Source organism: Panthera uncia, chromosome A2 (assembly GCF_023721935.1).
Source record: "Panthera uncia isolate 11264 chromosome A2, Puncia_PCG_1.0, whole genome shotgun sequence".
NCBI lineage: Eukaryota > Metazoa > Chordata > Mammalia > Carnivora > Felidae > Panthera > Panthera uncia.
Window position 1 is genome coordinate 313,313 of NC_064816.1, and position 14,753 is coordinate 328,065.

Genomic DNA, 14,753 nt, shown 5'->3' on the forward strand with positions numbered 1-14,753 from the left:
TGCCTCTAATGCTGGGGCCCCAGAAGGTGGGACAGCGGCCCCTGAGTCTTAACTGTCTCCCACACGTCGTCCTGCACTCACGGGTCCAAGGGGCGCCCCTGCGAGCAGACCCCGTGCTGGCCAGCCCCCTCCCTCGGGCCTGGACCCTTGAGTTTCCGTGTGGGGTTGGAACAAGGGTGTAAATATTTATAATTTTTTATACCTGTTGTAAAACGAGGGGCAGCAAACGTGGTTTTTTATAAAGGTGACGCAGATGTATATTTTGATAACCGCAGTTACAGGCTCAGTATTGTGCCGGGAGCGAGGCACTCCACTGCCCGCCCCGACGGCTTGTAATGCAGAGAGAACCGAATTAAAGCGATTTTACAACTCCTACCTTCTCTGTAGGCTCTTTCTTCCTGTTCACGTTGTAGAGGGTGGCTGGCCGGTCTGTCTGCTGGACTTTGAATAAATGTCTCTGCATCCTGCACTTGATTCCCTCTTTATTCCGCCTCTGCCTTCACTGCTGTTTCCTCCTCTGAATTTAGCCTTCTCCTTTCTGACGGGGATGGGGTTTGGGGGAGCTGATGAGGTGTGTGGGGCGGGGGGCAAGGGTCTCCTCCCAGGGGCGAAGGCCGCACACCACTGCCCACCCCCGCCATCCGCGTGCATGAGCCTCAGTCCACGAGCGTGACATCTGTGTCCCGTCCTCCGCCCCCCCCCCCCCCCCCCCCCCCCCCCCCCCAGCCCTCATGTGCGTGGGGGCCCTGGACCACAGTGACTCAGCCGGGACTCCAGTGGGTGTCGACATTTTATTGTCCGGTCACGAAGTGCTTCCCCCCACCCCCACCCGCCCAGCGGTCCCCGCCTGCGCCCCATGCGGCACCCACCCCTCCCCCTCAGTCCTTGAACCTGCGGGCCGCCTGCATCTTGCGATAGTAGCCCTCGGCCTCCGCCTCGCCCGTGGCCTCCCGCTCCCCCGGCACCAGGCCGCCAGCCTTGCGCCTCAGCGTTGACTCACGGCTGCCCGGGCCCAGGGCCCCGTCGGCCATGCCCGGTGGGGGCAGCCCCTCGCCCGTGGCCAGGTTGACCGTGGCCACGGCCCCAAAGCGCGGCTCCTCTTGGTCCACGTCGCTGATGGACGAGCCGGGGGACACACCTGGCGGCTTGGGCCCACCGCGGAAGCCGCGGGCCAGGTCCCCCAGCTCGTAGCCACCCTCGCCCTCCGCCCCCTTGGCCGTGCCCCCCGCCGTCTTCCACTCCCAGGGCCCGTTACCCGAGGACAGGTGGACCACGGGGTGGTGGGGCGCGTGCGCGTCGATGGTGACGATGCTGGCCGAGTCGCGGTCCGAGGGCGATCTGTACTGCGAGGAGTCGGAGCTGGCGCTGGAGGACGAGGCGGTCTCCGCCACCTTGGGGCCCGGCCCGCCCGGCGCCTTGGACATGGCGATCACCTGCAGCAGCCGCGGCGGGTTGGCCACGCGGGGCTGGGCCGAGGCCACGGCCACAGCGGCCCCGCTCTTCTCCGCCATCGTGAGCCACTTGGCCCGCACGGCGGCGCTGCTCTTGGGAGACAGGCCGCCAGCCGCCTGTGCCCCCTCCTCGGGGATGTGCACCAGCGGCTGCGGCCCGGCCCGCGGTGGCAGGAGGACCCGAGGCCCGAGCCCCGGCCGGGCCTGCACCGTGGGGTAGAGTGAGGGCGGGGCCGGCCCCCCTTCCTCACCCTCCTCCTCCTCCTCCTCCTCCTCCTCTTCCTCCTCCTCCTCCTCCTCCTCCTCTTCCTCCTCCGCCATGGGCTCCGCGGGCGCCCGCAGGTGCCCGGGGCTGGCCTCATCGGGCAGCCCTAGGCCACGGCCCTCCAGCGACTTCTGCTTCCACTCGCTGATGAGCTGCTTGGAGCGAGAGGCGTCGAGTGGCACGTGGATGGTCATGTGGCGGCGAGCAGGGTCGTCGAGCGAGGGCGTGCTGACGCGGGGCAGCGTGTGGCTGAAGGTGACCATGTTCTCCTTGCCCATGGGGCTGCGTGGGGCCAGCAGGTCCACGTCCACGCTGGCCCGCTTCAGGCTGCCCAGCGAGGCCTTCTCTCGGGCTACGGGCCGGGGCACGCCGTCCAGCCGCCCCGGCGGCCCCAGCTCGTCGGTGCTCACGGACTTGTTCTGCTGGTACACCGAGTCGTGGCCCCGCTGGGTCAGGGCCCGCAGCGCATCCTTGGCGGGGGCCAGCGCCATCGGCTTCTCTGCCGTCGGGGCCTGGAAGTTGCCGACCGCGTGGCAGGCCTGAGGGCAAGGCGAGGGCTGAGGACCAGGGTTTTCCCCGGCGGCAGGCTTGCGAGGCGGTCCAAGCGGGAAGCCTGGCCTCCCCGTGCGGTCAGAGCGGGGAGTCCCGCTCTCTTCCCGCGGGGGCAGGTTCCGGTCAGGCCGCTCCCGCTCTGCGCACTCGGCAGGTCTGAGCCCCTGAGATTCTGACTCCGGCGTTCCGAGGGAGGAGACTCATCAGAGTCCCCAGGGTGGGGCCGGGTCTCCCCCTTCGGCGCCCCCCCCCCCCCCCCCCCCCCCCCCCCCCCGACCTCGCCAGGCCGGCCTTCCCTGGGAGACCTCCTCACCGCGCCCCACCCCCACCCCCATCCAGCCTCCCCCTTCACACCTCTTCCCGCTATCGCCGCCCCCTGCCCCGCCCCCGCCAGCCACCCGGCCTTCCCCCCGCCCCCAGAACCTCCCCATGGGGGCAACCCCGCTCCCCCAGAGCTGCCCCCACCCCGGGGGCCTCCCCCGCCCCCTCACCAGGTAGGCCGCGATGCCAGCGCCGATGAGGAAGCCCGCGTACACGTCCACGGGGTGGCTGCGGTACTGCGTGATCTGGGTGAGGCCGCAGACGCCCGCTGCGATGGCAAAGCCAAACACCAGGATGGGCTTGAGCAGCTTGGTGGTGTCCGAGATGACGGAGTTGAAGTACATCTGGGGGGGGGGGGGGGCGGGGCGGAGCGGGTCAGAGCAGAGCGGCGGGCTCCCCGCAGGCGGCCGGCTCGGGGCGGGCCCCGACTCACCGACACGTAGACCGCGGCGAAGGCGGACAGCGTGGCGTGCTGTGACGGGAAGGTCTTCCTGCAAGAGGCCACAGGTGAGCCCCGCCGGCCCGGCCCCGCGCGCCTCGGGACCCCGCCATGTGCGGGCGGGGGGGGGGGGGGGCAGCTCACCGCGCAGACAGGATGGCGTGCGCGTCGCGGCCGGAGCAGATGTCCTGTGTGACGTAAGGGTTGGCCTCACACGACGTGCCCAGCAGCGTGTAGTTGGGCTTGCAGACCGTCAGGAAGAAGGGCGCGTGGTAGCCCGTGGCCAGCTGGATGACGTCGGTCACCAGGGCCGTGGCACACAGGCCGAACACGTGGACGCCTGCGGGGCGGCGGGGTCAGGGCCGGGAGCTGGCGGGGGCCCCGGGTCGTCCCCGCCCCCCCCCCCGCCCCGCCCACCCGCCGCGTGCAGACCGCGGGCCTCTACTCACCCACAAAGCGCACGGTGCGCCGCAGGAAGGAGTTGAAGTTGCAGCCGCCAGCGTTGATGCTGCCCTCGGCGCCGCCCGGGCCCCCGCCGCGGCCCCACAGCCGGGACTGCACGCAGTACAGCATGCCCTCGCCGACCATGATCTGCCCGACAGGGAGGAGGCAGGCGCTCAGCCCAGCGCCCCGCAGGGCGGTGCCCGCAGGCCGGCCCGCGCCGGGCGCCGGGGACTCACCGAGGCCGCAGGGGCGGCGAAGGCCAAGCTGAGGAGCATGAGCAGGGGGATGAGCTCCTCGTTGGTCTCCACGTAGGGCATGGAGAGCGTCCGGTCGTAGCACTGGAATCCCACCTTGGCCGGCTTGAAGAGGTCGGTCAGCTCCAGGAAGTACAGGGACACGACGGAGGACGCCACGATGGGGAGCTGCGGGGCACGGAGGCCGGCGTCACCCCAGCCCTGCTCACCACGTGAGCTCGGTCCCGTCCGCCACCCACGCTGCCGTCCGTCCGTCCGCCGGGCCGTCCAGCCACCTGCCCGCCCCGCACGCCGTCCGGGCACCCATCGCAGCCTGCCTCCGGCTCGCTGGGGCCACGAGCAGCTACTGGGCTCAGATCTGGGCAGAGCCGACTCCCAGTGACCTGCACCTTCCCTCCTCCGCTCCAAGGGTCTCAAACCCAAACACCCGCGGGTTCCAGGCTGGGGCGGGCGCCGGTGGGGGGGGGGGAACCACCGTGAGCGGGCGCCTGGGGTGGGGTGGGGGGGCTGGCTGCCTCAGGAGATGCCTGTCTCCATTTGATGGACGAGGAAACAGACAGGGGTGGGGCCCACGAGAGGCCTCCGCGTTAACTCCTGCCTTGGACGGCACCTCGGCCTCGTCCAGGCCTGGCCGGGGGGTCCCCAGAGGGAAACTGCCGAAGCTGGGTCCGCGGGAGCTGGGCTCTAGTCCAGAGAGCACTTACTGAGTGCCAGCTGCATGCAGGAATGTGGCCCAAGGCAGCTGAGTGGAGGGGTTCACAGCCACCTGCCCAGGCTTGAATCCTGGCTCCACTGCTTCCCTGTGCCTCAGTTTCCCCAGCTGGTAACGGAATGACAGAGTCACCACCTCCCAGGTTCGACGTAGGACCGGGTGAGTAAGTACACGGACAGTACCAGCCTTTAGTCAACGCTAGCTCGTGAATCCCTCCCCGTGGCCGTTAGCGCAACTGGGCCGCGGCGGGCAGGGCACTCCAGGCTGCGGGCAGGGGTTTGGGTGGGGCCCGGGCACATCACATCAACTCCTTCGGCAAGAGGGTCCTTCGAACTGTGATGCTGACGATGCCCCCGTGGCACCCCGAGCTCCCAGGCGGTGCGGCCACGGCTGTGACGCCGGCCTGGCTCCCCAATTCGGCCCTCGGCCCCATCTCCTCCCCGCTGGGCCACGCCGGAGGCGGAACCAGCCCCAGAGGGTCCCTGTGTGCCACCCCACTTGTCCTTGCATCTGGAGGCAGACCCTCACCCAGGCACGGGAACACTGACAGCGTATCAGGCCCAGAGGAAAACGATCCACGAGCACGTCCTGCCCACGGACTTAACGCGTGTGTGCGTGTGCGTAAACACGCTGAAGTAAGGCTCACGATAAGGGAAAGGCGGATGAGAGCAGGCACACACATGGCTCTGCGTCCCACGGGCCGGCCAGGCTCCAAACACCGCTAACACAGTGCTGGCGCAGACGGTAAGGAAAACACTGTGGCCTCGAAGGTGGCGGGGGGGGGGGGGGGGGGGGGGGAATTTGGGGCGCTTCCTGAGCCACCAAGCGTGCTCCCCAGGGATGTTATCTGCAGATAAGCTCACTCTTGGTTCGAGGTGAGGCAGACCAAAGGGCTTTCCTTACGGGGACGTGCGTGACACGGGCAAAGGCCAGGCAGCCCCTGAAGGCCCAGCTCCGTGGGGACGGTGACTCGGGGCTCGAGTACTACACGGCAGTGAAGAGGGACGGAGTCAGCCGTGAGCAAAGATTTCCACTAGAAAAAAGCCAAGAGCCGAAACCCGTCTTAAAAGGGGACGGGTTACAGATCTAACAGACTTGAGTGGGTGTGGGACACGTTTTGGAAGGACCCAGGTGAGAGCAGGGGGTTGAGGAGGACGCAGGGAGGGAGCTGCTTGGCAAGGACGTTGACACCCTGAGAAGGTATAAGCTACTATAACGGGGATTTAAATACAAATTTGACAAACGGCTTTTCTGCCTGTGCGCAGGGACCCACTGGCCTGCGGGTGAGCCACTGGCCTCCACCCACGCCCTGCCTGGACCGCTCAACAGACTGGGGTTTTCCTGGCAGGTCAAGTGGGGAAGACTATGGCTACAGGAACGTCCTAGTAGGTGCTGAAGGATCTGTCCCAGGATGGGTAAATGTCACCCTGTGCCATCATCAGCACTTAGTATGTGCCCGGTGACTGCGTTTATTACATTTTATTTTTCTGAACATTCACAGAGCCCTCACTGCGTGCCAGGCCTGTTCTGTGAGCGTGCTTATGGGAAGGGCACCGGCCCCTTAACAGAGGAGGGATTTGAACTTGGACCCTCAGGCTGCACAGCCCACGTGCTGCATGAAGAGCCGGCATCCCCCCAGCCCCTTCATGGGTGCCCCCACCCCCCCACCCCCCGCCTTGCTCCAGCCCCTCCAGGTGAGCCACTGACCCCTACCTCAGTCTGGAGGTCCCACTCCCCAGCATTTGCCCCGGCTGCTGCTTTGGGTGTGCCTCTGGAACTCCTACTCATCCTGCAGAACCCGAGTCCCCCCAGCCCCCCTCAACAGGCACCCTCGATGCGCCCACCCGTGTCCTTCAGAGTGGTGGTCCCCGATGGCGTGTGCCACAGAGGCCTCTGCCCCGCCCCCATCAGTGCGGACACCCCCCCCCCCCTCACCTCCACGAAGTAGAAGCAGGGCAGAAGCGTCATGCTGTCCTTTGGGGTTTTATTCTTCTCCTTGGTCGCGATCATGGTGCCGCGGGCTCCACAGGCCGTGGTTGGAGGGGACAAAGACGCGCTGGAGGAGGGGAAGCGCAGTCTGAGCCCTGGGGGGACCCGGTGCCCAGCGCCTGCGGGGGAGGGGCGGGCAAAGATGCGCCGTACCGCCCAGGGAAACTGAGGCTGGGGGAGAGGGGTGTCCCCGCGGCCCCCCCCCCCCCCCCCCGCGCACTGCGGCCCTGCCCAACAACCCAGCTGCCTGGCACCCCTACACCCCAGATCGGGGGTCGGGAGGGGCCCGGCAGAGGGCGGGGCCGGCCTGGTTTAGGAGTCCCCGGACGGGGGCCGTTCCCCGGCGTCTGGACGGTGGGGAGGCCCGCGGCGGGGGGCGGGGGAGGGAAGGGAGGGTCCCGGCGGCCGGAAGAGGGGTGCGGCCCCGGCCTTCGGCCCGCAGGCCCCTCACCTGGCGCGCGGGCGCTCGGAGGGCGGAGCCGGCGGGCGCGCGGGGCGGGGGCTGCGGCGCGGCGAGCACAAAGCGCGGCCCCTCCCCCGCGGGGGCGGGGGGAGCGGCGAGCGGGAGCGCAGGGAGGGGAGGGGGCCCCGCCCGGCCCGAGACCCCGCGCCCGCCACGGCCTGCGTGCGGCGCGAGGGGCGGGGGCTCTTTGTCTCGGCGCGTCCGGGGCGCCGCGCGCGTTCCTCGCCGGGCCGGTCCCCCGGCGTGCGCTCGCCGCGCGCAGGGCTCCCGCTCCCTCGGCCCCGGGGAGTCGGGGGGGGGGGTCTCGGGCCCCCCGTAGGGGCGGGCTGGGACCGGAGTCTGCGCCGCCCCCCTCCCCTCCCGGCTCGGCCTCGGGAGCCCCGTGGACGGCGGGGGCGGGGGCTGGGCGTCCGGACCCCTGGGGCCCCGGCTATCCTCGTGTCTCCCCGGGTCTCCCCCCGTGTCGTCCCCCTCCCGGGGCCCGCCGCTCCCCGGCGCGCGTTTCCATGGCGAGGGCGCCGAGCGCCGGCGCAGTCCGGAGACAAAAGAGCCCGGGGTGGGGGGTGGGGTGCTTTCCCTACCGTCCCCGCTCCCCCCCCCCCCCGCCCTCGGCCCCCTCACCCTCGGCCCGGGCGCCCCCGCCGGGTCCGCTCTGCGGGCCTCCAGGCCCCTCGCCAGGCTCCCAGGGCGCGCGGCGGGATGCTCCGGGGCGCGGGGGTGGCGGGTACGGCCGCGCATCGACTCGACGCCGTAGACAGGTGTTTCCTCCGAAACACACACAACCACGTAGGCTAGGGACTGGCTGAGCCTTGGTGTTATGAATGGGGAAACTGAGGCCCTGGGAACTTCGTTCACCGTCCAAGGTCGCCAGGCCCCAAACGACAGGATTGTATTTGGCTGGTGTATTCATCATCTCCTGAGCACCCACTGTGTACTTGACCCTGAACAGTCACCGGGGAGCCACTGGGAAGCGGGGCAGACCCTATCAATCCTGAAGTAAGCGTCTCATTAGAATAGGGGTGAGGCTGCATTAATTGAGCACCTACAGTTTGTCGCCTTGACCCTTCTTGTTTTGCAAGCGACAGCTCCAGGGCGCCAGGCTGGCTCAGAAGAGCATGCATCCCACTTGACGCGGGGCGGGAGGGGGGGTGGTCGTGAGTTCGTGCCCCATGTTGGGTGTAGAGATTACTTACAATACGTACATTGAGAAAGAAAGAGCTCCATGGGTTTTGAAAGACGATTCTATGTGTGGTGAAGAGTGGGACCCAGAAGGTTCCGACCCCACTGGGGCCTCCGCTTCCTCTGCCCTGAGCGGGCTGGCTGTTCCCCCTTCCCAGGACCTCGAGGTGGGCCTCAGTTTGCTCTCCAGGGGCGGAGCCAGGGCAGCGGTTGGGAGTCCTGGTGTTGGCAGTTGTCCACAAACAGCAAGAGAAGGAGAAAATGGGGCAATCGCTCCTGGGTGCTTTCTGGGGGCAGAAGCGGGAAGCGTTGTCTCGGGGGAACCTCCTGGTGTCTCGGGGGTCTGGGAGAGGGTGTCAGGGAATCTAAGGATCAGGGGTGGGGGGGTCCTTGTCCCATCGGAGCCCCCGGTGGTGATGGGGCAAGGCTCGGCTGTGGTGGCACACTGCCCAGCTGCGGAGTCTGGACTTGAGTCTGGGACACGAGGGAGCCATGGGAGAGTTTAGAGGGGGAAAGAGGGGTTGAGCGCACCAGATGCTGCTCAGAAACTTGCCCATGTTAAGCTCTTGGGCGGCGGGGGGGGGGGCAGCCTGTTCATGTCCCTGTTGCATAGATGGGGCAGCAGGTCTGCTGAGAGGGAACACTGAGGTCACCCAAGGGAAGGGATGGCGTCCTGTCTCCCGCTGTGCTCTGGCCACCCTGGTGGGCGGGCGGGAGCGGGGGGAGCGGGAAGCAGGCCTGAGGGACGTGCGGGGGACACTTAGGCAGCTGCGCCGTGTGGCTTGGTGAGGACCAAGGCGGGGCCTAAGCCCCCAGGACCCCAACATCCTACCCTGACTCCCAAGCCCCAAACCACCCCACATCTGCCTTTGGGAGCAAAACCAGCCTGGAAGAACCTTCCACAGCCCCAGACACAAAGTGGCAACCCCGAGGCGTGGGTGGCCACCACCCTTGTCAAACCCGAGTTTCACCTTGGAAACAAATACCACTTTCAAAAAGTTGGGCTGGCATTTGATTAACAAAGTTACTGCCTTACGCTGTAGCACGCAGTGGTATTGTTAGCATCTTCACGGAGATGTGCAACCACCACCCTTGTCTCATTCCAGAACATTCCATCACACCAGAAAGTAACCCCGGCCTCATCAGCCATCGCCCCCGCCCCCCAGCCCCCCCGCAAGCCCCCTTCCTGTCCGTGGATGGGCCTATTCTGGACGTTCACACACGTGGACTCACACCCCGTGTGGCCTCTCGTGTCTGGTTCCCTCCCTGAGCGTCACGTGTTCAGGGTCCGTCCACGGGGCGGCGGTGCGGGCGCCTCGCTCCTGCTCGCGGCCGAGGGATGTGCGCGTGCGCGGGGGACACGGTCGTCTGTGGACGTGCGCGTGCGCGGTGGACGCACCTGAGGGGCGTGCGCGTGCGCGGTGGACCCGGTCTTCTGTGGACGTGCGCGTGCGCAGAAGACGTGTGATGGGTATACGTTCACACGTCGATGGACATTTGCGTCTCGGTTGCTGTGCATCAGGCCGCTGTGAACGTCGTGCGTGCTTATCGGGGCCCCCCCTTGGCCCCCCCCCCCCCCCCCCCCCCCCCCCCCGTCCCCTGCTCTTTCGGACACGCGCCTAGAAATGGTTGCTGCGTGGAACTTTCTGAGGAAGCACCACCAGACTGTTCTCCGCAGCGGCTGCCCCATCTCAGTGGTCCCGATTTGCCCACATCCCTGATGACACTTGGTATTTTTCTGTCCTTCAGTCGAGCTGTCCCGGTGGATATGCAGTGGTGTCTCATTGTGGCTTTGGTTTGCGTTTCCCTAATGACTGATAACTTTGTGCATCTTTTCATGGCTTCTTGGCCTTTGGTTACTTTCTAGGGGAAGTGTCTGTTCAGCTTCTTTGCCCGTTTCTAAACCGGGCTGTTTTTTTGTTGACTTGTGAGAGTTCCGTGTGCATTCTGCAACCCAGCCTCGTCCTTCCCTGTCCGTGGTCCCTCTCTCTTGCCCCCGTCCTGGGTGTCGCAGCTCGGAAGGCCCTGCTCCAAAGATGGGACGGCGAGGCCACTTCTCCAGCGCCACCCAGCTCGGCGGCCCCACGGCCACTCCCACCCACTTGACAGATGCCCCGACTGCGGGCAGGTGAGGGACCCACCCAAGTTCTCACAGGTTAAAAAGTGAAAAGCTGGTCACGAAAAGCTGACCACACAGCGTGTGATCCCCCGTGTGTGAAACATCCGGAAGGGGCTCATCCACAGACGAGAAGAGGCTCGTGGGGCTGGGGGCTGGGGAGTGATCACTAGTGGTCGGCAGGGGTGGGGGGTGTTCTTTTTGGGATGATGGGTTGTTTTACCCCTAATCGTGGGGGCGGGGGCGCACGCCCCTGTGAAGACACTAAAAGCCGTTGAAGTGTGCGCTTTAAAGGGGAAAATGAATGACGTGTGAATGAGATCCCCGTGGGCCTCTCGGGAAAGCAGGGGAGTGACACATACTCCCCGAAGCCAGCAGGACCCAGTCCCCGGTCTGCTGCCTGCACAGGCCCAGCCGGCACGTGGGGTTCTCCAGCACGCAGGCTGGGGAAACTGAGGCCTAAGCCCGCGTCGTGAGTGGCGCTCACCATTTTGTTACCATGCTGGGTGTCTGCTTCAGGCGTGCCGCGCGCTGGGCCTCAGCAACGGTTAGTTAACATCACCCTCACCCAAACCTGGAGCTGTGGCTCGCTTTACGGAGGGGGAAACTGAGGCACAGAACGGGGCCGTTGCCGGAGTCCAGGCAGGCCCTGGGAGCGGTTGGTGGTGGAGGCCTTGGGCAACTTCCTGTTTCCTGCTGGGAGGGGCTGGCCCCCTGCAGGGGGTGGGGGGTGCCTGGGTCCCGCTGCCCTCCCCAGCCACCCCCAGCCCACCCTGTGCTGCCTGCGATGTGGAGGGCGACCTGGAGGGCGAGCGGGTGTCCCCTGGGGCCGGTTTTCCTGCCTGCCCTGCAAGCCTCTTCCCAGGGTGGGGGCTGAGGTCGAGGCCCCCAGCCTGGTGTCTCCACTTTGCCCCGAAGCCTTCAGGTCCTGGCCCTGCTGCTGGGGGGGCCACGAGGTGTGGCGCTGGTCCCCGGGCAGAGGTGGGAAGGGCAGTGAAGAGGGGAGGCAGGGCAGGGTGGGGTAGGGGGGTGGAGGGGGGAGAGGGGTCAGTGGTAGGGGGGGCCAGGGACCGATGCTGGGGCGCCATGGGGAGGTGCAGGGGGAGGGGGGATCAGTGCCCGGGGGAGGGGGCTGGGGGACAGGGCTAAGAGAGACAGGCGCCCCTGTGTGGGGCCCACCGTCCGGGGCCTGGTCACACGGTCCAGTTATCCAGCCTTCTGCCGGCAGACACGTTTCCAGATGTTCTGTCACGACGGAATGACGATGAGCTGTTTTGTGCGTGTTTCCCTGCAGAAGCCTCTCCGGGGCGGTCACAGCAGCCGGGCCCACCTGCCCTCCCCCCCCGCAGAACTGAGCACTGCCCGTGTCCCCACGTCTTTGCTGACACTGGCCGTTCTGGCATTTTCTGCCACTTGTTATGCAGGAAGGGTATTCCGCTTTTATCTGTGTTTCCCGGGGAGCCCGGTGCCTTCCGTGCCTTGGTTTACCCTCAGGACCACCTTCGTGGGTCCATCAACGCCCCACGGGTGGACTTGCTCCCAGCGTGTGCATCCCGCTTGCCGCCCGAAGCCCTGGGTTTGTGGCAGAACTAACCCCTTTCCCTTGAGATTTGCAGACGACCGGCCTCGAGGACTGAAGGCCAGGCTTTCCCAGAAGATAAGGCCTGATGGCCCTTGGAGACACCCGTCTCACTCAGAGGCCAGCAAGCCTGTTCAGGGTCTGCTGACCCCGCGGGGCACCGGCTCCCCTTGCTCGCAGCGCCCCCTTCGCCCAGATGGGGAGGTGGTCTCTGGGACGTCTGTCCACCCTCTTCCCAGGTCACCCGCTTCCTGGAGAAAGCACCCTGCTCTCTCCCACCATCACAGACCCACTGGGTTTGGAACCGACTGACTCTTCGTTTTCTGTGGCAGAGGGACCGAGGTGCAGAGCTAAAGTGACTTGGCCAGGATCCCGCGGCAGGTTACTACTACTGAGAGCTGGGATTTGAACCCGAATCACTGTACAGACCGAAACGTGTGCTGTGGCCGCACTGGCCCCGGCTGGGCCCCTTCGGGCCCTGGTCTGCAGTTCTCCCCTCTCCTGACTTCATGTCCAGTCAGCCTCACGAAGGCCCCCGCAGACCGCCTGGGGGGAAGCCGGCAGCAGGGCGGGGGACATCCAGGATGAGGCCCCAGGACCGAGTGTGGAATTGGAATTAGATGTCTCAAACATTTGAGCATCTTAACAGTGTGGGAAACAGCATTTATTAAACACCACGTGCCAAGCCCCGTGGGTGGGGCTGGAGACGACGAGGGACAGGACGGAGAAGGACCTGCCCTGTGGTGCTCCCAGACCCTGTGGGCGGGGGGGGCCAGACATGTGTGAAGATAGGGGTGTGCCAGGGGTTGTGGGTTTGTGCCCACTTGGGGTGCCAAACAAACAAAAAGTAATCAAAAAAAATAGAGATGTGCACAGGACGTTGTGATTCTCTTTGGGGGCGTGCCTCCTGACCCGGCCCACGAGCATCAGAAAATTCCTGGAGGCATCTGGGACCCGAACGTCAAGTAGGAGTTCATCAGGAAAAGAGGGGGGAGAAGCATGCAGAGATGGAACAGCATGTGCAAAGGCCCTGGGGTTGGAACAAGATTGGTGGGTCGCAGGAGAAAGGCTCAAGTTGTCAGAGCAGCTGCCAGGTGGGTAGATCTGAGGTGGAGCCAGGGGGCTGGCCTGAGTCTCCTGCTACCTGTCCAGGGAGATGGGGGGTGGGGATCTTGTCTGGAACGGCCTGGCACATGGCACAGCCTCTTTCTCCCTGGGGCCTTGTGGCAGGAGCCCTGATGTCTTCGCTGGAGTGGTCTCTTCCCAGGCTAGATTCTGTTCTCAGCCCCCATCAGAGCAGACAAGCCTGGGGGTGCTGTGACCTCCTCTGGGGCCCAGCTGACCATCACCGGCCCCACCTCCCACACTGTGCCTCTATCCTTGGCCCTTCGTGTGCCCAGCACACCACTGGGCCTCCCTGCCCTTGACCCCGTGGCTGTGACCCTAATAAGTGATTCCCGAGGCGCCTGGGGGGCTCGGTCAGTTAAGTGTCGCGGCTCAAGTCAAGATCTCACAGTCTGTGGGTTTGAGCCCCGCGTCGGGGTCTGTGACGACAGCTCGGAGCCTGGAGCCTGCTTCCGACTCTGTGTCCCTCTCTCTGTCCCTCCCCTGCTCATGCTCTCTCTCAGAAAATAAGTAATAAACATTAAGAAGCGACGACACCGATTGCTGCTTTGCTGGGCGGGCGGGGCTGGCAGCAGGAGTTCATGGACGCTAACTGGCAGTGTGGTCTCCACCCCGAGGGGCCTGTGTTCACTGAATTCTCTCGCAGTCCTGAGAGGCAGGGGCTGTTCTCTCCAGCAGACAGAGGGAGGGGCCACCACGGCTCAGAGAGGTTGGGCAACTCGCCTGCAGACACACAGCCAACGTGAGCTTTGATCCCAAGTCAGATTCCCCTGGACCATCTCTCGTTTGTGCGGAGAATATATTGTACAGCAAGGTCAAAAGACACACGAGAAACTGGTGATAGACTCTTTGCCACTTGAGTCACAGGAGGCTGATGTGCGCCACGTAGAAAGACCTAAAGCATAAATATTACTCATATTAAAATATTCAAATGTGAAAATAATTATATACCATGTATTATAGTTTCTTAAGCTAAATAAAATTCTATTGAAATAGATCATACATATTTATTATAAATCACTATATGTCTACAACATGTATACTTCATAACATATAATAAAATATGACAGTGAAGCTCATATATAAAGAGTGCCTAAAGCCAATAACAACAGCCCAGTCGATCGTACAGGTAGAGGCTGTAAGCAGACCGTTCAGAGCAGAGAAACACAAAAGTCTCTCGACGACGTGGGGACACCCTCACCCTCACTGGTTTGCACGAGAGACTGAGCAACCTCCCCGGAGACCCTGTCTTTTGACGAGGACACAGACACAAAGCTGCTGAGAACGGTGCGGGCGTCCCCCTGGGCGGGCGACGAGGCATCTTCCCGCTGCAAACAGTCCGTGTTCCCAGCAGGAGGCCACCGGGGGAGCCACAGCCGCGTGGAAGGTACGGAGTCCTCGGGCCACTGCCCTGAGGGGTCTTCATGGGACAGCGGAGAGCAGTGTGTGTGGCGGGGGACACCTGTCGCCGGCTGCTCGAAGCACCAACCAGGAAGCCCGCGAGCATGCGGGGTGAGGTGGGCAGAGGGGCGCGGATTGCACGGTGACCCCCGTCTTTCCAGCAGGGACTGTTTACACGTTTTTTCGACCTTGAACCTTACGAGGGTGGAAGTAAAATTTAAAAATGAAGAATAAAGAGCAGCAACGCACCGGCGAGCGCCCGGCGGGGCCAGGATCTGGGTAACGCTGTGTCCGGACAACTGTTAGCGCTGCCGACCCGAGGTCACCACAGATCGCCTGGGGTCTGAGGCAAACACGGGCCTCAAACCCCGGGGCTCTGTCCTCTCCCAGCAGCTGCGTGGGGGCTCCGTGCTTATTCTCCAACTCGATCGTGAGGAGAGGGGCCCGCGGGGGCCAGCCCTCT

The 14,753-nt window shown here is 65.1% G+C and overlaps 1 protein-coding gene across 1 annotated transcript; it reads right to left on the reverse strand.

The window, feature by feature from the left end:
* Positions 1-783: 783 nt before the first annotated feature.
* Positions 784-6,613, reverse strand: PLPPR3 (phospholipid phosphatase related 3). Its single transcript, XM_049639488.1, has 7 exons — positions 6,374-6,613; positions 3,709-3,894; positions 3,478-3,619; positions 3,173-3,368; positions 3,023-3,080; positions 2,760-2,933; positions 784-2,255 (listed from the first exon to the last, which is right to left on the reverse strand). Exons 1-7 carry the CDS (start codon positions 6,446-6,448, stop codon positions 879-881), a joined length of 2,208 nt encoding a protein of 735 aa, XP_049495445.1. The 5' UTR covers positions 6,449-6,613; the 3' UTR covers positions 784-878.
* Between the last annotated feature and the right edge of the window lie 8,140 nt (positions 6,614-14,753).

What these genes read in the sequence shown, in the direction of transcription:
- PLPPR3 (XM_049639488.1), bottom strand. Translation starts at nt 6,448, where the DNA reads ATGATCGCGACCAAGGAGAAGAATAAAACCCCAAAGGACAGCATGACG. An exon ending in TCGCCGCCCCTGCGGCCTCG is followed by an intron (nt 3,620 to 3,708) that starts GTGAGTCCCCGG and finishes CCTGTCGGGCAG; the next exon opens with ATCATGGTCGGCGAGGGCAT. An exon ending in TCGCCGCGGTCTACGTGTCG is followed by an intron (nt 2,934 to 3,022) that starts GTGAGTCGGGGC and finishes CCCCCCCCCCAG; the next exon opens with ATGTACTTCAACTCCGTCAT.